This window comes from Myotis yumanensis, unplaced genomic scaffold, assembly GCF_028538775.1.
Source record: "Myotis yumanensis isolate MYYU_CA2020_CCGP unplaced genomic scaffold, mMyoYum1.0.hap1 SCAF_11, whole genome shotgun sequence".
NCBI classification, from domain to species: domain Eukaryota; kingdom Metazoa; phylum Chordata; class Mammalia; order Chiroptera; family Vespertilionidae; genus Myotis; species Myotis yumanensis.
In genome coordinates, this window is record NW_027223762.1 from 14,605,762 (window position 1) to 14,624,895 (window position 19,134).

General features: G+C 46.3%; 1 protein-coding gene across 2 annotated transcripts in view; it reads right to left on the reverse strand.

Annotated features, from left to right (window-relative positions):
* The window catches only part of XDH (xanthine dehydrogenase), a 62,687-nt gene extending 44,055 nt beyond the window's left edge, over positions 1 to 18,632 (reverse strand). For both annotated transcript variants that reach the window (XM_070428948.1, XM_070428947.1), the window contains exons 1-6: positions 18,544 to 18,632; positions 12,167 to 12,224; positions 6,088 to 6,184; positions 4,706 to 4,814; positions 1,483 to 1,609; positions 622 to 683 (exon numbers count right to left, since the gene is read on the reverse strand). In XM_070428948.1, coding sequence (XP_070285049.1) covers positions 622 to 683; positions 1,483 to 1,609; positions 4,706 to 4,814; positions 6,088 to 6,184; positions 12,167 to 12,224; positions 18,544 to 18,585 — 495 coding nt within the window. In that variant the 5' untranslated portion in view covers positions 18,586 to 18,632. The remainder of the gene's footprint in view (positions 1 to 621; positions 684 to 1,482; positions 1,610 to 4,705; positions 4,815 to 6,087; positions 6,185 to 12,166; positions 12,225 to 18,543) is intronic.
* Between the last annotated feature and the right edge of the window lie 502 nt (positions 18,633 to 19,134).

Genomic DNA, 19,134 nt, shown 5'->3' on the forward strand with positions numbered 1-19,134 from the left:
ACCCAACAGGTCAGCAAAAAGCTGCCTCTACCATCAACCCTGAATCACACTGAGAGGAGGTGTGTGACTGGAGTCAGGATCAACCTGACCCAGTTGGAGAATCAGGTAAAATCCGCGGAGATTAAGGCAAGAAAGGAGAGGCCAGCTGTGCGTCCTCCTTGCCAGGTGGCAGCTGTGTGCCTGTGTTTATATAAGCGATGCCCACGCACCTGGCTGTGGCTTCCCACTCAGCATTCTGTGAACACTGCAGGGCTTTGCAAACTGGCGATTTGATTAGCAGTTTCATCAGCCCGGCAGAGTGCCAACTGCAGAAGGCAGCCAGGAGAGGAAAGGGCAAGGCGCCTGGGTCATTCAGCACCTGTACTGTGGCCTGAGCAGGCCAGTCTCCAAGGAAGGCTGCCAAGCCTAAATGCCCTGGAGGAAATTAGTTCTTAGGCAACATGCCTCTTCCCAATTCCCCAGGAACCAATTCCCCAGGTAGCCACAGTGGGAGGACCTGCCACCTGGCCATTTTATCTCTTCTCCGTAATGCAGAGGCGCTTGGCATCCCTCCCAACTGTGATTCCAGGGTGTTGCTGCTTCAGGAGCAGGGCCACTGATGTCCTGGGGGCCCCCACTTACCCTGGCAAAGGTGCGGAAGCCCTGGATGATGGGTCTGTAGCCTGTGCAGCGGCACAGGTTTCCTGTGAGACAAGGGAGCAGATGCGATGTCAGTGCAGGCTCCAGGGCCAGTGAGGGGCTCTGGTTGAGCTCGAGGCTCAGATGCCTTCTGCATGTTCTGTTTTCTCTTCCTAGAATGCCCCTCCCCCTCCCTTGTGCTTCTTCCAGGAAGACTTCCTGGAATGCCCTAAGTGCTTCCATGGTGCCTAGTCATCGTTTTATGAGTGAAACTCTCTCTCCCTCAGAGTATGAACTCCCTGGAGTAGGGATGGTGTCTTTTATCCCCATGACCCTTGTTCCCTGTATAGGACTCAATATAACTGGCTGAATAAATGATGAACTGAAATGGTGAATGGAAGGGGGAGTCTTCTCTATTCAGTTCAGAGAAACAGACACCTGGCCCAGGCTCCTAGGCCCCTGTACCGAGGGAATATGGGAAGCCATCCCTGCCCGAGCTCAGAATCCTGGCTGCCTTCTCAGATGGGCCTTTGCCCTACAGAGTCCTGTCCTGGTAAAAGCTGAGATGGAAGGAAGTGATATCACTAGACCCTGTGGAGTTTCCAAATGGTCTCCCCACTGCCACCCACCCCAGTGCAAGGGAGGGCAGGAAGTTGTCTCCAACCCACCTGTGTGCTCCTCAAACTAAGAGAGGCCAGCCCTCCAGCAGATCTTAGCCAACACGTGCGGGTAGGCTGAGCTTCTTCTCCTAAGGGCAGTGCCTCCGACTCCTGGCCCATTCCCGGCTTCCACTCGGGCCCTGCACTGACCCTCTCAGAGCCCACTCTGCCACCCTACCTCCTGGGCTGTGCCCGGGGCCCGTACCTTGGAAGGAATTCTCGATCTCCTCCACAGTGGGCTTGGGCTGGTTCCGGAGCAGCGTGTACATGCTCATGACCATGCCGGGGGTGCAGAACCCACACTGGGAACCGTGACTTTTGGCAATTCTCTCCTAAAAGGGAGAGATGACATGAACACCTGTGTTGGCAGAACCCCTCTCAGACTTGCCATGTGACTCAACTGAAGCCAGGCCACGTCGACAGGCAGAGTGGGCAGCAGGCACTGCACAGAGTCAAATCCTAGTGCCACCACTTGCCAACTCTGGCCTTGGGCACATCACCGAGCCTCTCGGAGCTGCAGGTCCCTCGTCCTGGTACTTACCTCTAGACCTGTGGTGAGGATTCAACGAGATAATTCACAAAAACTCTTACCATTATACCTGGCATACAGTGGGAATTCAAGCAGTGTTCGCTATTAGTAGGAAAGGCCCTTCAGAGAAGAGTGACTATTAGAGCCAGAAGCATCTTCTCGCCCTCCGTTCCCTTCACTGAGCAGAGGAGGAAGCAGGTCCAGAGATTAAGAGATTTACCCAGAGACACACACAGTGAACGGAGGAGCTGTGTCACCTTCTGTTACCTACACGACCCTGCAATCCACCTCAACCAGCCTTTGTTCAGAACCAACTGAATGCATCTTATTCCAAACTAGAATACCACTGTCTAGTGGTAATCCTCGACATCCAGTGGGGACCTAAGAGTTGAGAAATGGATCATATAGAACATGTCATATGCATTGACTATCACAAAATTTTCATTCAAACCTGCAAGATTTTCATTACAAGGAGATTTTCCACATTATTATTATTATTATTATTATTATTATGTCTCTTAAGAGTCTCTCTTGGCACTTACATTAGGTAAAATTATTAGAATATTGTATCCCCAATGCCTAGCATATCTATTCATTCATTTTATGAATTACTGAGAAACTATTATGTGCCAGGCATGGTAGGGGACCAGACAGTGAAGAAGAGAGATAAGGTCTCTGGTCTCAGGAAGCTCATGTCCTAGTAGGAAAAATATTGACACACACAAAACCTAAATTCCAGGAGGAGATCAGCACTATGTAAGAATTAGTTCAGGATGGCAGGACCCTGAGTGAGTAAGGCTCCTTGAAGTGGGTCAGAAGTGGTGGCTCTGAAAAGATGACTTTTAAGTTGAATTTAATAACAATTTGGATCAGGGAAGAGTGTATTCCAGTCAGAAGGAACAGCATGTGCAAAGCCTGGTGTGCTAGAGTGATTAAAAGGTCAGTGTGGATGGAACCCGCTGGGACAAGAGAAATTCTGGCAGAGATCACGCAGCTCCTCGTAAGCCGTGGTCAGGACCCAGATTTTTATTCTGGGTGTGATGGGAAGCCATAATGGGATAAGATCTAATTTATGTTTTTAAAGAATCTTCTGGCAGTTGGGTGGGGAGTGGGTTGTAGGGGGCAACAATAGAAACAGAGGATCTGGCAAGAGGGGATGTCGCTCAGACCAAGCAGTAATAGGGAATCAGAAAATGGAGGTGTCACTCTAGGATTGGGAAGTAAACACTACTTCTGGGTGGAGTGGGGGGTGGCATCAAGGTGACTGCTAGATGTCTGTGTTGAGCAAGTGGATGGATGCTTTTGCCATTGTCTCTGATGGAGACAGACTGAGGAGGAAAGGAGTAGGGAAAGAATGGGATTTGTTACATTTGAGACTAGACACCATGTAGTGATGCCAAGCGGGCGGCTGGAAATCTGAACCTAATCTCTGAGGAGAGGTCAAAGCTGAAGATATAAATATGTGTACTGTTCACATGTAGACGGTATTAAACTCACATGGGAAGGGTGTGAAGATGGAGAAGGGAAGGGCCCGGGCAGGAGCCCTGGGGACCGGCAGCCACAGGGACTGAGCAGAGAGGACCAGTGCATGGAGATAAGAGGAGACTGAGGGGAGTGTAGTGTCATAGAAACCAAGATAAAAAAAACTGGGTAGACAAGGAAAAGTGGAATCTAGCTCAACAGCTTATCTGGGAGCCAAAATAGGAGCATGGGGAATAAGGATTTGTGTCACTGGAAAGGCATGGGGTTTAGCCTAATTATGCAGATATAATCTCAGTATTAAAAGTGTTCATGCTTTCTTTCATCTATTTGTCTCAAAGATGATTATAAGCCCTAATGAACCTTCTCACATCTCCTTCAGGTTGGACAAGTTTAGCAATTTTCCCTTTTCCTGCCTAAGGTAAGAATGAAGTCACAGAGGTGGAGCAATACCACCCCCACCCTGCACTGGCCTCACCTGGCTGGTCCCAGAGGCTCCTCCCAAGGAGTATAACCAGCTTGCTCAACCAGAGAGAGGTCCTGGCTCCCACATTCACGTCGGTGCCCAAGGACAGCATGCTCTGGGCAACTCGTCTCCCCGAATGGTCAAGGCAGGACAAAGACCTGGGTGCGGCTCTGGCACCCTCTGTGATTGTAATCTCCCAAAGACCTCCCTGCCTCAGTTTCCCCAAACAAAAAGCACCGGGAATAATGGCCTTTCCTTCCCGCGGTGCTCTGCTCTCACGCATGCTCTGTTCCACTTCACCTGAGAGCATTCTGCTTCTCTCCACAAAACCTCCCAGACTACTGCCCACTCTACCCAAAAGCGTTCCCAGTTTCAATCTGTTCCTGGGGGGTCTGGTAGCATCATGAAGAAAGCCTTGGTCAGACCCCTCAAATGTCTCTGTTCTCTTATTCAGGCCTTCTTGACCTGCGTTTAATGAAGATGGAGGCCTAGCAGCCCACATTTGTATTATCTGCGGGTGGCAGGTGAGAGGTACAATGGAATTGCCACTCGAGGGGGCAGGGAGTAGGTGGGCTTTTGATCAAGGGACACGGAGCACTCGGAATCTTGAATCTGGGAAGGCACGGGGTTTCCCAAGCATATTCAAGCTCAAGGTGAAGAAGTTCCCCCACCTCTCCTCCCTCCAGTTCTGGTGCAGCTGGACTGTCCAGCCATCAGATCCAGTTGACCTCTTGGTCCCCGTGGAGTCATGCAGTGTTACGTTCGCCCCGCCACAGGAGAGAGCTGCAGCATGACGCCTCCTCCTTTTTCTGTCTCATAGCCCAGTCCCCACCCCCCACCCCTAAGGAGATGGGGAAGTGGCCCAGCCATAATGCCTCCTTTGCCCAGGGGTGACAGCCCAACAACCCAAAGCAAATCTGTAGCTTTGTCATGAGCTCCCTTTGCTCTGGTTACCTGCACAGGATGCAGCCTGGACTTGGTGCTTCCTATCCCTTCCACAGTCGTCACGGCAACATGGTGCAAGGAACAGATGGGGGCCAGGCAGGCATTGGCAGAAAAGTGGCTGCAACCCCAGATTAAGGTCATTCCATTGTCCATTCAGGCCATTGGGATGGACCTGACTGAGTGCAGGGCCTGGGAGACTTTGTGATGCTATGTCATTTCTTTCACTCTACATTATGTCCTTTTCTCTTCTACAGGTGTTCTTGCCTCTTCACCCAAGACCCTGACCAAGGGACAAAGGACACTTTCCCCCTACTCCCCCCTGGTGAGGACTGAACTCTCCAGCATTTGGGGGTCAGGCAGCAGGGCACCCTATGCCTCCCAGCTGGAGCAAGGGAGCCAGGGGCACTTTCAGATGCCTCTTACTCAGCCCATCCCTGGAGGCTGAGTTAAGGGGAAGTTTCTGGCAGGTGCCAGGCCCAACATGTGCTCCTCTCTCTATAGGGCCCTTCCTTCACTTCTTTAATTTCAGTACCTCCAGGCACTTTTGCTTTCCTGTTTTCACCCACCTCTACCTCCCCCATTTCTCAGGGGACATGAGATACCAACGCCTTAGAGCTTGCTTACATCCATTCCTTTATCCATCATTCATTCACATGATCAGTTATTGATTGCCAGCCATATACCAGGCACTCTACTGAGGGCTGATAAGTAAAGGTGAATAAGATGAAATCTCTGTTCTTTAATCATTTGCAGTCAACCAGGAAAATATAAGCCAGTGTGAAGGTGAAATTTAAATATCTTATGATCAGTGCTCAGGAGGGCTGTGCACAGAGCACTATGGGACTAGCTCAGACAAAGGGCACCTAACACAGTTTAGGAGATCAAGAATGGCTTCCTGGAGGAGGTGGTATTTTTCCGAGTCCTAAAGACAGCAGTGCATCTTTGGCCACCCAGAAGGAGCCATGTACAGAAGTCCTGGAAGAAAGGATATTCAAAAAGACTTGGAAAACAGTTTATGCAAAGACTAAGAAATTAGTGGGAATGGAATGTTAGTTGTTCGCAATTGTCTCTGCATGAGGGACTAGGATGCACTGATGAATGGAGTGCTGGGTCCATGGAGAAAAAGAAAACTGGAGAGGAAAGATGGGGTATATTGTGAAGGGCTTCATGTGCTGAGCAAAGAGATTGGACTTTATCCTGGGGGTGATGGAGACCTATTGGAGGATTTCCTGGGATGTGAAATGAGACTGGATTTTAGAAAGGTCACATGTGCGTGCGCACACACACACACACACACATACACACACACTCACACGCTCACTCACTCACTCACAAGCTGACTGCTGCTTCATAGTCCTCACATGGGCAATCAGCCAACAGGCAAAGGATACATGATCTTGTTCTGGAGACGATCATACTTGGAAAGCATCACGGTGCAAGCTCCACAGCCCCCTTCTCCACAGCCCAGCTTGGTCCCGCTCAACCCCACTGAGTGGTCAAGGGTTAAGGAACATGAACTCAGAGAAAAAGAGTCTTTGCTGGGCATCTGGGAAGTACTGGGCAGAGCTTCGAGTATAGAGTCATCCACTGTCACACACAGGCCCCTCTACCAGGGAGGCAGCAGACCCACACGGCCTCCTCCTCATCAGAGAGGCTGCACTGACTCCAGGAGGCAGGGATGGGGCCATGCACTTGACCAGGACTTGAATACTAGAAACTTCTCTTGTTGTCATGTCAGGGTCTTCCAGGCATGGCCTTATAGCCCCCCAGTCCTGTGATCTCCCTAGGCAAGAGATTTGAGCACCTCAAAATCTGAGCATGTGGGCAGCTGTCACATCTGCCCAGCCAGGCTGCCATGAAGTCACTCGGACCCAGAGAGAGACATTGATCTGTCCTGGGATTTGCTGAGTCCCAGCTTTTAATCCTGAACCTTTGAGGCTGATGAAATCCAGGCACCCAAATTAGGGCTGGGCCTGGCCTTTTAAATATCCAGTCCATAGGACATGTGAAGGGAAATTAAAATGAAGATATTTTTGAGGTCAGGGACCAATGTCTTATACATGCAGAAATAAATAATCTGATACTTTGCAGGCTTACTTCTGTGGGTGTGGAAACAATCCTTTGTTGTCCCCAAATATGTCACTGGGATCAGCCACTGGATATTCCTGCCTCTGGGAACAAGAGGGGTCTGTTGACAGAGGTCAGGATGAGCATCGTCCTGACAACAGACCCCTGGAGAGTTTCCAGTACAGGTAGCCAAGTGAAGAGCATAGCTCTACGCTTTAGTCTAGGCTGTGCCAATGTTTGCCCAGAATGCATGAGTGAGAAGGTCCCTCAACATGTGCAGACCTCACTTCCTCCTCTGCCAGAGGCATTGCTGTGGGGACCAGTGAGATAACCCACGGAAATCACCTTGAACTCCACCTGGACATAGTAAGTGTTCATTAAATGTCAGCTCCTGTTATATTTTTGTGATTGTTTTTGTTCCAGGGTCTCAGAATATTTTCCTACCCTGAAAGAACAAACGTTACAAGGGCTCATTATAAAATATGGGGATGTAAAGTACAGCATAGGAAATACAGTCAATAATATTGCAATAACTATGGATGGTGCCAGATAGGCACTGGACATATTAGGGGGAGTGGGTAAGAGGAACACTTTATAAAGTATGTGATTGTCTAACCACTATGCTCTACACCTGAAACCAATCCAAAATAATATTGAATGTCAACTGTAATTTAAAAATAAATAAATAAATAAATAAAATCTTAACAAGGTTTGGGGGCTCTTACAGGTACCCTCCACACACTGAATGAAGAGCAGAATCTGAAATCCCTGTCAGGTGTCCCCTCCCCAAGCCTCCCGACACTGTCATTTCCACAATGGGTGGCACCTCTACATAGCTCTGCACCTCAGGTTTCCCTTCTCCAACACACACAATGCTTCCTCTGACTTTCTCTCCACCTTCTCTGAGCTGGAAACTTTCCCCAGGAAGTCCATTTAGGTCTCAGGCAGAGATGGGCTGAGGACAGTCTGGCTCCTCTGAGTGGGAATGAAGCTGGCCAGGGCTAATGAGTGCCTATAGGAGCTGCTTGTTTTTCAGGCCCAGGGTCAAACCTTGGCTTCAGTAGAGTTTTCGCTGGAAGAGATCTTAAGGAGCATCAAGAAAGATCTTCCAGAGAACCAAGATGGAAACATAGGTAAACACCTGTACTTGATGCCTCTCACAACCACATCAAAATTACAACTAAAAGACAGAACAACTATCATCCAGAACCCCTGGAAAGCTGGCTGACTGGAAGCACTACAACCAGAGAGATAAAGAAGAAAGCCCATTGAGACTGATAGGAGGTGTGGAGAGGCGGAATGAGCTGGCACCTGGGTGCACTAATTTTTTAATCAGGAGGGAGATACAAGCTCCAGCTTGCTCTGAACTCCAGTTCTGGGCAAGACTTCTGGGGGACCCAGACACATATGGGGAGAAACTGGACTGTCTGGCATCAGGGCAGGAACATGAGGGCAGCTTTCTTTCAGACAGAAATGCTCACCAGCGGTCATTGTTCCTGCGCTGGGACCTCTCTGGTGCAGGGCTGACTGGCAGCCATTGCTGTTTGCTCCACCCTGGAGATTCCCTAAGACCCTACCCCACCCAATTTACAACCCCACCCAAGCTACGTGCAGCAGCTTTTACATATGAATGGCCTGTCCTTTCTCAGCCTAAAACCTAACAGGCATCTGGGTCAGGGAGCCCCAAAGCTAACAAAAGAAGGCCCAAGGCCAGCAGCAGCAGCCTGCCTTGCTTCACAGCTGGGCCTCATCTGGGCACTTCCAAACCCGATACAAAGAGGAAGAATTTGCATATCTCTCTGTAGTTCCTGCTGGTTGGTCCCAGGCAGTGGCTGACTTTGTACCTCCTTGGAGATACAAGAGCCAGTGTACCCAGTGGTCAGTGTGAGACCATACCAGATTACAACTCCTCACATCCATAAGTGACACATTCAAGGGGCAGACTCAGTGAGCACCAAAGCCCCAGTAAAGCAAGTCCTGCACAGCAGCTCTTCCATTGTAGACATAGCTGGTCCTCACAGCTAATTGGCCTGGAGGTCAATTCTTCCCAGTGATACCAACAGCAATCAAGGCTCAACTACAACAAGACTGTGCACACAGCCACAAAGGGGTGCACCAAGAGTGTCCACCCCAGGTAAATGGGGAGGCTGAGCCACTGGGCCCTATAGGACACCTACCACACAAGGCCATTCTATCAACTCAAGGAAACTTAGCAGCTACCCAATACGTAGAAACAAACACAGGGAAGCAGCCAAAATGTGGAGACAAAGAAACATGTCACAAATGAAAGAAATGGAAGAAAGCAAAATACTGGATATAGAGTTCAAAACCACAGTTATAAGGTTACTCAGGAATCTTCTAGTAACCTCCAAGGAACTTAGTGAGACCTTCAAGGATCTTAGTGAGAATGCCAAATAAATGGAAAAGGACCAGTCAAAAATTAAGTATACACTGACTGAAATAAAGAATAATATGCCGAAACCGGTTTGGCTCAGTGGATAGAGCGTCAGCCTGCGGACTGAAAGGTCCCAGGTTCGATTCCGGTCAAGGGCATGTACCTGGGTTGCGGGCACATCCCCAGTAGGAGATGTGCAGGAGGCAGCTGATCGATGTTTCTCTCTCATCGATGTTTCTAACTCTCTATCTCTCTCCCTTCCTCTCTGTAAAAAATTAATAAAATATATTTTTTAAAAAAGAATAATATATAGAGATTCAACAGTAGACTAGAGGATTCCAAAAATCAAGTCAATGATTTGAAATATGAGGAATCAAAAAACACCCAACTGGAAGAGCAAAAGAAAAAAAGAATCCAAAAATATGAAGATAGTGTAAGGAGACTCTGGGACAACTTCAAGCGTACCAACATCTGTATTATGGGGGTGCCAGAAGAAGAGAGAGAGCAAGATATTTGAAGAAATAATGACAGAAAACTTCCCTACCTGGTGAAAGAAATAGACTTACAAGTACAGGAAGCACAGAGAACCCCAAACAAAAGGAATCCAAAGAGGACCACACCAACACATCATAATTAAAATGCCAAGGGCTGTATTACAAAGCCACTGTTCTCAAAACTGCCTGGTACTGGCACAAGAACAGACATATAGATCAATGGAATAGAATAGAGAGCCCAGAAATTGACCCGAACCAATATGCTCAATTAATATTTGACAAAGGAAGCAAGAACATACAATGGAGTCAAGACAGTCTCTTCAATAAATGGTGTTGGGAAAATTGGATAGATACATGCAAAAAAATGAAACTAGACCACCAACTTAAACCATACACAAAAATAAACTCAAAATGGATAAAGGACTTAAATGTAAGATGGGAAACCATAAAAATACTAGAGGAATCCAAAGGCAACAAAATCTCAGACATATGCCGAAGCAATTTCTTCACCGATACATCTTCTAGGGCATTGGAAACTAAAGAAAAAATAAACAAATGGGACTACATCAAAATAAAAAGCTTCTGCACAGCAAAAGAAACCATCAACAAAACAACAAGAAAGCCCACTGCATGGGAGAACATATTTGCCAATGTAATCACCGATAAGGGTTTAATCTCCAACATTTATAGGGAACTCATACAACTTAACAAAAGGAAGATAAACAATCCAATCAAAAAATGGGTGAAGGACCTAAATAGACACTTTTCAAAAGAGGACATTCAAAAAGCCAAGAGACATATGAAAACATGCTCAAAGTCACTAATCATCCAAGAAATCCAAATCAAAACAACAATGAGGTACCATCTCACACCTGTCAGAATGGCTATCATCAACAAATCAACAAACGACAAGTGCTGGAGAGGATGTGGAGAAAAAGGAACACTCATGCACTGCTGGTGGGAATGCAGACTGGTGCAGCCACTATGGAAGACAGTATGGAGTTTCCTCAAAAAACTAAAAATGGAACTCCCATTTGACCCTGTGGTCCCACTTCTAGGAATATATCCCAAGAAACCAGAAACACCAATCAGAAAGGATATATGCACCCATATGCTCATAGCAGCACAATTCACCATAGCTAAGATCTGGAAACCGCCTAAGTGCCCATTAGTAGATGAATGGATTAGAAAACTGTGGTACATCTACACAATGGAATACTATGCTGCTGTAAAAAAGAAGGAATTCGTACCATTTGCAACAGCATGGATGGAACTGGAGAGGATTATGCTAAGTGAAATAAGCCAGTCAATGAAAGAAAAAATACCACATGTTCTCACTCATTTAAGGATAATTAAGACCATTATAAACTGATGAGCAAAAATAGATACAGAGGCAGAGCAACATCGAACAGACTGTCAAACTACAGTGGGAAGGCTGGGGAAGGTTGGGGCAGTGGGGGGAGGTGGGGGTAAGAGATCAACCAAAGGACTTGTATGCATGCATATGAGCATAACCAATGGGCACAAGACATTGGGGGATATGGGAGGCCACGGGAGGGTCAAGGGGAGAAAAAAAAAAGGAGACATATGTAATACTCTTTGTAATACTTTTAGCAATAAAACAATTTTTAAAAATGCCAAGGGCAAAAGACCAAGAGGGAATCTTAAAATCAGCAAGATAAAAATAGTTACCTACAAGGGAGTTACCATAAGACTGTCAGCTGATTTCTCAACAGAAACTATGCAGGCCAGAAGGGAGTAGCAAGAAATATTCAAAGTGATGAATAGCAAGAAGATACAACCAAGATTACTCTACCCAGCAAAGCTATCATTTAGAATTAAAGGTCAGATAAAGAGATTCACAGACAAGAAAAAGCTAAAGGAGTTCATCACTACCAAACCAGTATTATACGAAATGCCGAAGGGTTTTCTTTAAGAAGAGGAAGAAGAAGAAAAAGATAAAGATAAAAAATTATGAACAACAAAGTGACAACAAATACATATCTATCAACAAGTGAATCTAAAAATCAAATGAATAAAAAATCTGGTGAACAGAATAAACTGGTGAATGTAATAGAATCAGGGCATGGAAATGGGAGCAGACTGACAATTCCCGGGGTTGGGGTTAAAGGGGGTGCAGGAAGAGATTGGAGAAAAATCTTATACCAATGGACAAGGATAATGGGGGGCGTGAAGGCCTGGGGTGGGGTGGGAGCCGGGTGGAGGGGAGCTATGGGGGGAAAAAGAGGAACATCTGTAATAATCTAAACAATAAAGATTTTGAAAAAATGATCTTCCTATTCAATAGCTGAGAATTGCAGACCCAGAGCTCAAATGAGTTGCCAGGGTCACACTGCTGCTGAGGGCAGCTAGAATGCAGGCGTCCAGAGCCCCAATCCAGTGCTCCTTCCTCCACATGCCACAGCCTCCCCAGCAGTCACTAGAAAATGACATGCAACCCAGAGAATGAGTCCCACCGGCCCTCTCCCTCACCCCACTCCAAAGTCAGGATACAGTTTCTTCTCAGGTAGGCCAAAAGGGTTGTTTCTGGATCTGCATTTTTCTCCACCACCTACAAAATAACAGAAAAATATATCATTGGTGTACTTAGCTGTTTTCTTACTGAAAAATTGGTAAAATTAATGGGGATGTGTTAAATATCTTATGAAAACTAAAGGGTTTTTTCTTGAAAATTCCATAAGAATGGCCACATTAACTACAAGCCCAACTATGTATGTGCTGACACCTTCCATCCTAAGGTTCTACAGTAGGACCCACCACGAGGACTTAGGTGTCGCGCCTGCCATGCTGGGCTGACCGAGGCAAAGCTCTCTTTAAATCAAACATTTCACCTCATTTCCAGCTGCCGATCACACCTGTGAATGCCAGGGACAGCTGAGGTGGCAGCATGCAGACCTCTGGGTTGGCCTCCTGGGTGTCCACACTCAGACAGCAGAGGACCAATCTGTGGACCTGTGCTCACAGCGGAGTATTGCACACATTGGGCTATCACAGTCAACAACATTAACACATGTCAGAAAAGGAGGAGAACTCTCCAACCAAAGGGCCACAAATGGAATTCCCAGTAAAATGGAGGACGTTGTCTACAGAGTGAAGTGCTAGTTCCCAAAGCAAATTTTCAGAGGAAATCTATGGAAAACTGTTTCATGCCTCCTCACACATTACCAAGGGTGAAAGGGTTTGGGTGATTTGGGCGGTTAAAGGTAGAGAATTTGTGATGAGGGTTTCTGTAGAGAGCCCTGTGGTATGATTTCCACATCTTCCTAAAGTCAGGAGAGAAGTATCTGCTCGCACCTCATACATCATTAGAGGGCTTTCATAGCACCACACATGAAGCTAGTGTGTGGCCTTTGCAGTACTGGGGAAGCGGTGGTCTGGCCCATCTAAACAGCCAGAGGTAGGCCCACCAGACAGCTGAAGAAGCAGTGTCAGTGTTGGGATTGGGGTGCACTCCCAGAGTTCGGGAGAGCAAAGCACATAAAGTGTTGACCATGGACCTAATGGAGGCCATGCATAAGAGAGAGAGAAAGAGAGGGAGAGAGAGAGAGGGAGAGAGAGAGAGAGGGAGAGAGAGAGAGAGGAGAGAGAGAGAGAGAGAGAGAGAGGGAGAGAGAGAGAGGGAGAGAGAGAGAGAGAGAGAGAGAGAGAGAGAGAGAGAACTGTTTAAATCATTCTCAAAAAAAAAAACAACCAACTACAGGTGATGGGACCTCCAACAGAGTGTGTGCAGAGGGGACCTCCCAGACCAGAGGCTGGCGAGAGAGCAGTGGCCTGAGATGAGCACAGACCCCATGTCAGAGCTCCCACTGAATGTGCCCCCTGGTGGGAAGCCACCTTATCCCAACACCAATCAAAGGAAAACCTTCTTGCTGCCCTCACCTCTGTCCTGAACTGAGACTGTGTTCAGCAACTCAGAAATGACCATAGGGTTTCTTGTTAACCAAAAGTGGTCAAAGAGGTAACAAAACTGCCAGAATTCACCTCTTGAATCAAGTTTGAGGGAAGGGAAAGATGGGATGAATTTCCCTTTTTCATTACACCCCACAGCTTATTCAAGGTCCTGATTACAAAGTTTACACAGAAACTATGTCTTTCCTCTTGGAGAAGAAATCATAAGTGTACAAACTAAAGATCCCCAGCGCCTGTTCTATAGACGGACATGAGCGCCTTACCTACTGTCTTCTCCCCAAGTGGGTCCTTCCTCCTGCCCGCCAGCTCTGCTTCTGTCACATCACATCGGTCCCCTGCTCTGCCCTCAGTGACCTGCAAGGTCTCCCAGGTTCCTTAGGCTGCCTGTCAAGGCCCTTTTCAATATGTCCCCCATCTTCATTTTCAGCCTTTCCCCTGCCTACTTTCCCTGCAAGCTGGTCTTCGTACTCCAGTGAAAACACACCATCTACCTTCTAGCTCATAAGTCTTCAACCATTTCGTTCCTCTGCCATCTGCGTCTTGACTTATCAGAAGACCCTGGACACCTTCCTAGTAAGGCTTTTCCTATCACCCCAGCCACAAGCCCACCTCCCTGAATTTCAACAGAGAATGGCTGTGCTACTCTCAGGGCCTGGCTGCAGAGTTTGCCCCCAGAAAACCCCATGGAACCCTCTCTCAATAGGACACCAGTGGGAATCCCACAGGAAAAACACTTTGTGGGGAAGGGAGCTTAGGAGACACTGGGTTAGGCAGATTGTTTTAGAAAACCCCAATCACCAAAACAAATAATGGCCAAAATGGGTTTATAATCCATTAAGTAAAGTTAAAACCCATGAGTCTGAACTCATAATTAATAAATAAAGAAACAAATGGGAGAAAAGGGAAAGTTTTCTTGGCAGAAGAAAACCAATTAATAAACATGATCGGCCATCTTATCACTTGCCTCCAGCCCATATATATCCACAAGCCCAGGTCTGGGAGGAACTTGCAAAATGTCAATGATGTGAGGGAGGGAGAGAGAGAGGCTCAACTCCCTGACACTGACTTCTGGTGGGGGGATCACTATTGGACACCTTCAGCTGCACCGTACATGCTAAACCTCCCTAGCTTCCTCCAGATGCCACAGTCTCCACCTAACAGAGAGTGATTGCTCTGAAAAGCAAGGATCCTACCCTCCCGAAGGACTATCACTACAATAAGATAAGAGATAATAAAACTAGTGGGTGGACGTTTGATAATGGAGATATTTACAGCCTCAAAGTACCTTCTCACAGATCATTTACTAATATAAAGGAAGCAAGAGTAACCTGACAGCGGAGAAACCTGAGCACAGCCTCACCAAAGGAGCAAAGTTCACACTCAGTAATGCAAACGCTGACAGGATGTCCTGACAGGATGTCCTCCTAATAAGGTCGCACTACTTCTCTGCAATTCCCACCCACAGTGCAGGCTCTGGATCAAATTATTAGGAAGCATGGCACAAACTCAAAATGAGGGACATTTAAAAAAAACTGACTTGTTCTCTTCATAAACATCACCGTCCCAAAACACAAGGAAAGCTAAGAAGCTGTTCCAGATTAAAGGACACTAAAGAGACTTGACAATTAACTGCAAGATGCAATCCTGGACTGGGGTGGGATCGGGGGAGTCATGAAGGACGTCACTGGGAAAATGGAAATAATGTTGCATAAAAATCTATAGATTTTAGATCATAGTATTATGTCAACACTAAACTTCCTGATTTTTAAAATCTGTGGTTCTGTTATAATATCTTTATTTTTAATTTAAGGGGTAAGAGGATATGATGTCTGAAATTTACCCTCAGATGATTCAGAAATAAAATCTTATGCTTTATATATTTAGTTCTATTATTTGCATACATAAATAAATATATATTTGTGTACTTATTAAACATACACCTATATATCTATGTAGGTACCTATAACTACATACATATATATGTAAAGAGAGAGATAAATAAAATACAAATGTGGCAAAATGTTAACACGTAGGAAAAGTCTATTTGATATTTCTTTGCATTCTTCCTGTAACTTTTCTGCAAACTTAAAATACAAAGTTTAAAAGATAAATTTCTTTGCCAGAGGATTTTTTAGGATTTTTACTATTCATCTATTCATTCTACTCACATGATTTGGGCACCTACTTTGTGCCAGCGCTGGGCTGAGTGGTTTAAGAATATCTAAGAAGTGTATCTCATGGGGATAGTTTCCTGTGAAATACATTTTGGAATATATCACTTTGCCTAACCATAATCCACCTCTGCAACTAGTTCATAAACTCCTGAATGGCAATGCCTCCAGCCCATATATATCCACAAGCCCAGGTCTGGGAGGAACTTGCAAAATGTCAATGATGTGAGGGAGGGAGAGAGAGAGGCTCAACTCCCTGACACTGACTTCTTGTCGGGGGATCACTATTGGACACCTTCAGCTGCACCGTACATGCTAAACCTCCCTAGCTTCCTCAAGATGCCACAGTGTCCACTAAACCGAGAGTGATTGCTCCGAAAAGCAAGGATCCTACCCTCCCAAAGGACTATCACTACAATAACAAAATCCTGTGCAGCTCTTTCCCTTCCACTCTTTCGATCAGCAGAAGACGTGAAAACAACAGCCAATACGGCCCATCGTCACCACAGAAGGCCCCCTGGGTACTTGATGGCTGGTATCTTATATAGGGTGTCCAAAAATTCATGCAAGATTTGAATTTTGCGTGAGCATTAACAACAACAACAAAATAAAATAAAAGCCTAATTTTACTTGGTTTATTGAATCAGATTCTAATATCTGTTGCCCTTTGATTTCAATCCCTTCAATTTGATAAGCATTACCAAGTACCAGTTATGGCCCAGGAGCAGGGACAATGAAGACCACGGCTTTGTGTATGTGCCAGCAAAGCTGTGGAGGCTATTTACTCGATGTGCTATTCCATACATAACCCTATACTGTATACTTTATGAATCAATAAAAAAATTTACAATTTTTAATTATAAACCTGTGTTTTCTATCAAAATTACATCTTGCGTGAATTTTGGGACACCCTATATCTTCCCCAGGACCTCAGCTAGTGAAGGACAGGGAGAGTTGAAGGCTCACATTGAAGAGTGAGTCACCAAGTTCTGGCCTCTTGTTTCATAACTTCTGTGTATAATGTCCTGTAACAAAAGGTCTAGAACATTTGGGACTCGGCGCTTACTCACACCTGCCTTAATTTGTTTGGGGATTCCTTGACGGGGTCTTGTTTTTACAGTACTGCTTTTACCTCATCACTCCTTGCACTGCCTGTCCTCTTGCCAGCGGTTTCTCAACATGGATATTCATCACAAAAACTGGCCCAAGTAGATGGTAGGGTTTGATGTGATAATTCCATCTACAAATTCCGAATTGCTTTCCTCGGGTGAAAATAAAACTCATGAGAAAGCAATTTTTGCCAAGCCGGATTTCCCTGCAAATGCTCCAGTGCATCGGGGCAAACAATTTGTAAAGAAGAATAGAAGCTTGTACTGACACACAGGAATTGATGGCTCAATAAAAAAAATCAACCTTAGAGGTGGGTGTGGCCTTGGAAGTCATTAACCAGTAAATCCAGCTGCTCAAGGAATGTAAAAATTGCTTAGAACAATTCCACAGAAGACACCCTTCTAGAAAGCCAATTCAACAACTATTTCTTAAATCTCTGCAGTGTAATTGCTGAATGCAACAAAATTGTTGGAAATCTTGGGTGCAAAAGTCTTACTACTACCAACATGGAAGCTTCGCCCTACCTCTTGGTTTGCTGCCAGATGCCAATCCTGGAAAGAAACTGGCATGGAGAGACAACTTTGAACCCAGAAGGGCATGGCTGACCCCACTCCCCAGTGCCTCCCGGTGACACCAGTCACACTGAGTCTTTAGCCTTTGGAGCACTGATGTTATGGTAGCTCATGGAATTTTCTTGCTAGTCTCTCAAATACACCCTAACACTTAAGCACTAGATGTCCTATGAAGCACATTTTAGTTCTTGAAAATTACCGTGAAAGTCACCCTGTTTTTCATGTGCAACAATCCCTCTTACTGTCCCATTCATTCCCAACTGGGGAACTAAAGCAGATGCAAGCAAGTCAGCAGCGGTGTAGGGAGGGCAAGTGGAAGATGGAGACAATGTAATATGCTTGCACCCTCTCTCTCTGCATCTACATTAGAATTTGCAAAGGTCCTCATCCTTCCAGTGATGCAAGGACATGGTCCCCATGTCATAAGTCCCCCTCTGCCCCATCTTACCCTCACCTTCCCTAGGTCCCTGGGCACCCCTAAAGTTAATCCAAATGGTCCATTTTTACCAAAGGGATTTGCATTATTAATATGTAGAACTAAGGGCAGGGACAAGCATGCCCTTAATGAAAATAAATGTATCTGCCACAAGATGTCAGTATACGTACTCCCACAAGTTAGCTGCTATATTTCCATACATGAAACATCAGAAGCAAAGGCTGCATACATCTTATATCCAGATATTAGCAAGAAAACACATTCCCGTTCCTTCCCTTGGTAAAGAGATCAACCGATGCCTTAGGCCATATTTGATTAAATCCAGAAATAGAAGTATGGTGGGTGACCTCCAGTCTCACCTAGAACCCTGTCCTCCCTTCTCAGCTTCATGCCGGTGTCTCTCCTGCTGCGGGGTGGGTGGGGTGGGAGAAGCTCCCAGACACTTCTCTCCTCGCTTCCCTCCCCCTCACTCTTTTGCCCCTTGAGTATCTATCTTGACTCTGGTCTAGCCTGGAGAAGGTCTTCTTTCCCCAAGGTCACCCCAAAGGCAGCCACACCTTTAAAGGAAGAGAGAGAAAGGAAAACACGAAAAGAGAGAACAGCTTCTTCCACTGGACACATAGCCCTTTCCAGGGAGCAGGGAAGCCAAAGCAAAGGTCAGCTCCTGCTTACCTTCTTGCCATTCACAAAGAAAACCAACTCGTCCGCTGTCATTGTCAACAGATGGATCCCCTGAACTCCAGGTACCTCACTCCCGAGAGACAAGGGCAGTTATTACTCCTCTGCCACTTGAAAAATACTCCTCCCCAAAATAATGAGAGCAAGTAGGCCAATAGGAGGGAAGGAGCATAGAGCCTCAGGGGGTTGAGAGTTCCTGGCAAAAAGCCATCGGTTTGCATAATCAAGGAAAATGAAAGCAATCATTCACAAGCAAATCACACCCCCCAACACCTGTGTCAAAGAGCACAGAGGAAGGCACGAATCAGCAAGATTATCAGCCTTGGTACTGTGCCACCATGGGTCTTAGGCACTGCCCCGTGGAACCTGCTTCATCCTCCCACTGGCTGACGACAGAGAAGCGAGAAGGGCCATTGTCAGAGTCAGGGCAGTAGGGCTGACTCACACCCTCCTTGTCTGTTCACCGGATATAGTTACAGCAACGCAGACTCAGCCCTTACCTGCAGGGCTCATCCTTCTGGAGGAACATGGAGGTCACAGATGTGGTGCCTGGTGATCCAGATGCAAAACCTGGCATTGGACCTC